General features: G+C 57.3%; 1 protein-coding gene across 1 annotated transcript in view; it reads left to right on the forward strand.

Annotated features, from left to right (window-relative positions):
- The window catches only part of DLL3 (delta like canonical Notch ligand 3), a 12,216-nt gene that overhangs the window by 1,773 nt on the left and 7,705 nt on the right, over positions 1–2,738 (forward strand). Inside the window, exons 3-5 of the mRNA XM_027771639.1 lie at positions 4–233; positions 1,113–1,163; positions 2,152–2,251. Of these exons, the coding sequence (XP_027627440.1) occupies positions 4–233; positions 1,113–1,163; positions 2,152–2,251 (381 nt within the window). The remainder of the gene's footprint in view (positions 1–3; positions 234–1,112; positions 1,164–2,151; positions 2,252–2,738) is intronic.

Raw genomic sequence — 2,738 nt, forward strand, 5'->3', positions numbered from 1 at the left:
CAGGTCCGGGGGCACCGCGGTCCCCCTGCAGCGCCCGGGGCCCCTGTCGCCTCTTCTTTAGGATCTGCTTGAAGCCTGGAGTCTCAGAGGAGGCCACCGAGTCCCTCTGCGCCCTGGGCGCGGCGCTGAGTGCGCGCGGACCAGTCTACACTGAGCAGTCTCCCGGATTGTCAGCGCCGGACCTGCAGCTGCCGGGCAGCCTCATGCGCGTGCCCTTCCGGGACACTTGGCCGGTGAGACGCTGTCCTGGGGCACTCCCTAGGACTCGCCGGGTGCTCGGGTCCTCAGCTGCCACCCAAACCTCGACACCACCCCACCCTGCCTTCCAGCCCCCAAGACCCTAACCCTGTCTTCTGGGACACTACACACTTCCAAACTAATGTCTCCACCCTCTGGAACCCCACATTCCCAGACTCCTAAGCCCTACCTACTGGGACCCCAAGTGTTCTGACTCTAACTTGCCTTCTGGGGATCCTGTGTTCTGGCCCCAGCCCTGTACACTGGGGACCCCAAATTCCCAGAAACCCAAACTCTCTCTGGAGAGCCTAAATTCACTGAAGTCTAACTTTGCTCCTTGGGGATCCTTAAATCTGGGATCCTCATCTTTATCCCCGAATCTCCTTGCTCCTAAGGCTCCTCTCTCATCTTGTTTTTGGAACCCCTAATCACCTCTCACCTTTTCAATCCTCAGTTCCTCCAATAAGTGCCTGCGTCCTTTAAGACCTATCTCCCATTCTCAGAAAGCCAAAAGCACTGAGAGGAACAGACTTGTATTTGCCTTCTACACCCTGGACCTTTGGGGTGAAAGGACTCTCCCTTTTCCAGCCTCAATTTCTTCGGTGGTAAAATGGGACTGAAAGAGCCCCTTTTAAGTGATTCAACCAGGTTATCTTTGAGTCAAGTGCCTACCACGTAGTAAGTGCTCAGTAAAGCCACGGATGTCACTCTGTCCCTGGGCTGTGCCCTCTCGGCAGTGTCCCTTGCTTCCTTGCTTGCTCAATCCCCAGAACCGGCCATCACACTTCACCCCTGAACTGTGCCTTTCTTCATGGAATACCTACCCTGACCACCATCTTCTGTTCTGTCCTCTCCCCCTTCCTCTGTCCAACCAGGGGGCCTTCTCTCTCATCATTGAAACCTGGAGAGAGGAGTTAGGAGAGCAGGTTGGAGGTGAGCATCTTCAGTGTTGGGATGTGGGGTGGGGTGGGGGACTCCAGGGAGCTGGGGCCCAACACACAGTCCAGGATGGGGACATGGGCTTTATGTCATCACTGCTCCTGGAGCATGGCACTGGGTTTTGGCACTCCTGGGATCTGAAACCTAGTCATGCCCTGGTGGGGGATGTGGGAGCCCACGGACCTGGAAGCAGGCCAGCTGGTGGGGAGGTTTTCTTCCTATCCCCGAACGGAGCAGCCAGCACAGGAGACGGCTTCTCACAGCCCAAGATGCAGTGTGAGTTACCTCGGGTTCTCCTGTGTCACCTTGTCCATATAGAGGTCCTGGGGAGTCCTGTGGAACTTCGCAGCGTCACCAGGGGGAATAACGAGCAAAGGTTTTTGCGGGAGAGATGTGGGTGATCTTATCCTTCATTTGGGAAACTAGTTGTGTGAGGTTGTTTCGCCATAGAGAGCTCCCATGGCCGATGCTGAGGTGTGACACCTTTGCTGCGGGATAAGTGTCGCTTTCCCAGTATCCCAAGGTCTCAGGCAGTATGGGCAATTTATGGTCTAGCAATTGAGTCCTGTCACCATTTCAATACAGGAAGATCCTGGGGCACGATTTGGATTTGGGGGTGTTACAACCTCACTTCGGGAGATGTTATTCTTTTGTCACAGCAAGGTAGCAAACCAGGTGTCATCTCTACTTGAATATGCAAGGATTCTGGGCGAAACATGCGGCATTATGATTTCCATCAGAGGACCGTTACTGTCGTGATGGTCACAGGCTGCTGGCTGGGGTACACTAGGGGCTTTACGGCTTTTCTAACGAGGGTAACTGCGTTCTCCTCGCGGTCACAAGCCCCCCCCTCCAGAGCTCGCTAAGGGTGTTTCGGTTTCGCTGAGACAGGCGCGGGGAGAGAGTGAGCAGGCGCGTCCGACCACATCGCGAAACCAGAGCGAGCCCACCCCAGCTGCACCCTTCTCCCTGCAGGGCCCGCCTGGAGCCTGCCGCTCGCGCGGCGCCCCCTCGCGGTGCGGTCCGGGACTGCGCCCCTGCGAGCCGGTGGAGAACCAGTGCGTGGAGAAGCCGCGTGAGTCCTTCAACCCCATGCCATCCCATCCGCGACCGCGGCCCCTCCCACTTCAGGGGACTCGAGCCCTCCCCAGGTAGAGCTGACCAGGCCCTGGGGAATGGCCCTGATCGCCGCCTCTGTATCCGGGCCCGCTGCGGCTCTACTCATGTCCTCAGCTCCCTCCCACCACCCAGGTGCCACCACCTACAGGGAAACCGAGGACCCAGACTGCCCCAGCCCTCCCTGGGTACTCCAGCCCCCTTTCCTCTTCCCAGCGTTCTAGTAGAGCAACTGGGCCAGAACCCATTGCCTTTTAATTTTTATTTTTTAAAACTTGCTATATAGGGAACCAGCAGTTAGCGTAATGGCTATGTCGCTGGACTCCCACATAGTGGACCGCGGTTCGCGTCCCAGACCCGGTGGCTTAAAACTCACGCCGGGCGCGTGTGCGTGAGTGCCCAAGATCCTGAGAGGAGAATGGAGGAGAAGGGATTGCTGCGTGACC

This window comes from Tupaia chinensis, unplaced genomic scaffold, assembly GCF_000334495.1.
Source record: "Tupaia chinensis unplaced genomic scaffold, TupChi_1.0 Scaffold000037_13, whole genome shotgun sequence".
NCBI lineage: Eukaryota > Metazoa > Chordata > Mammalia > Scandentia > Tupaiidae > Tupaia > Tupaia belangeri.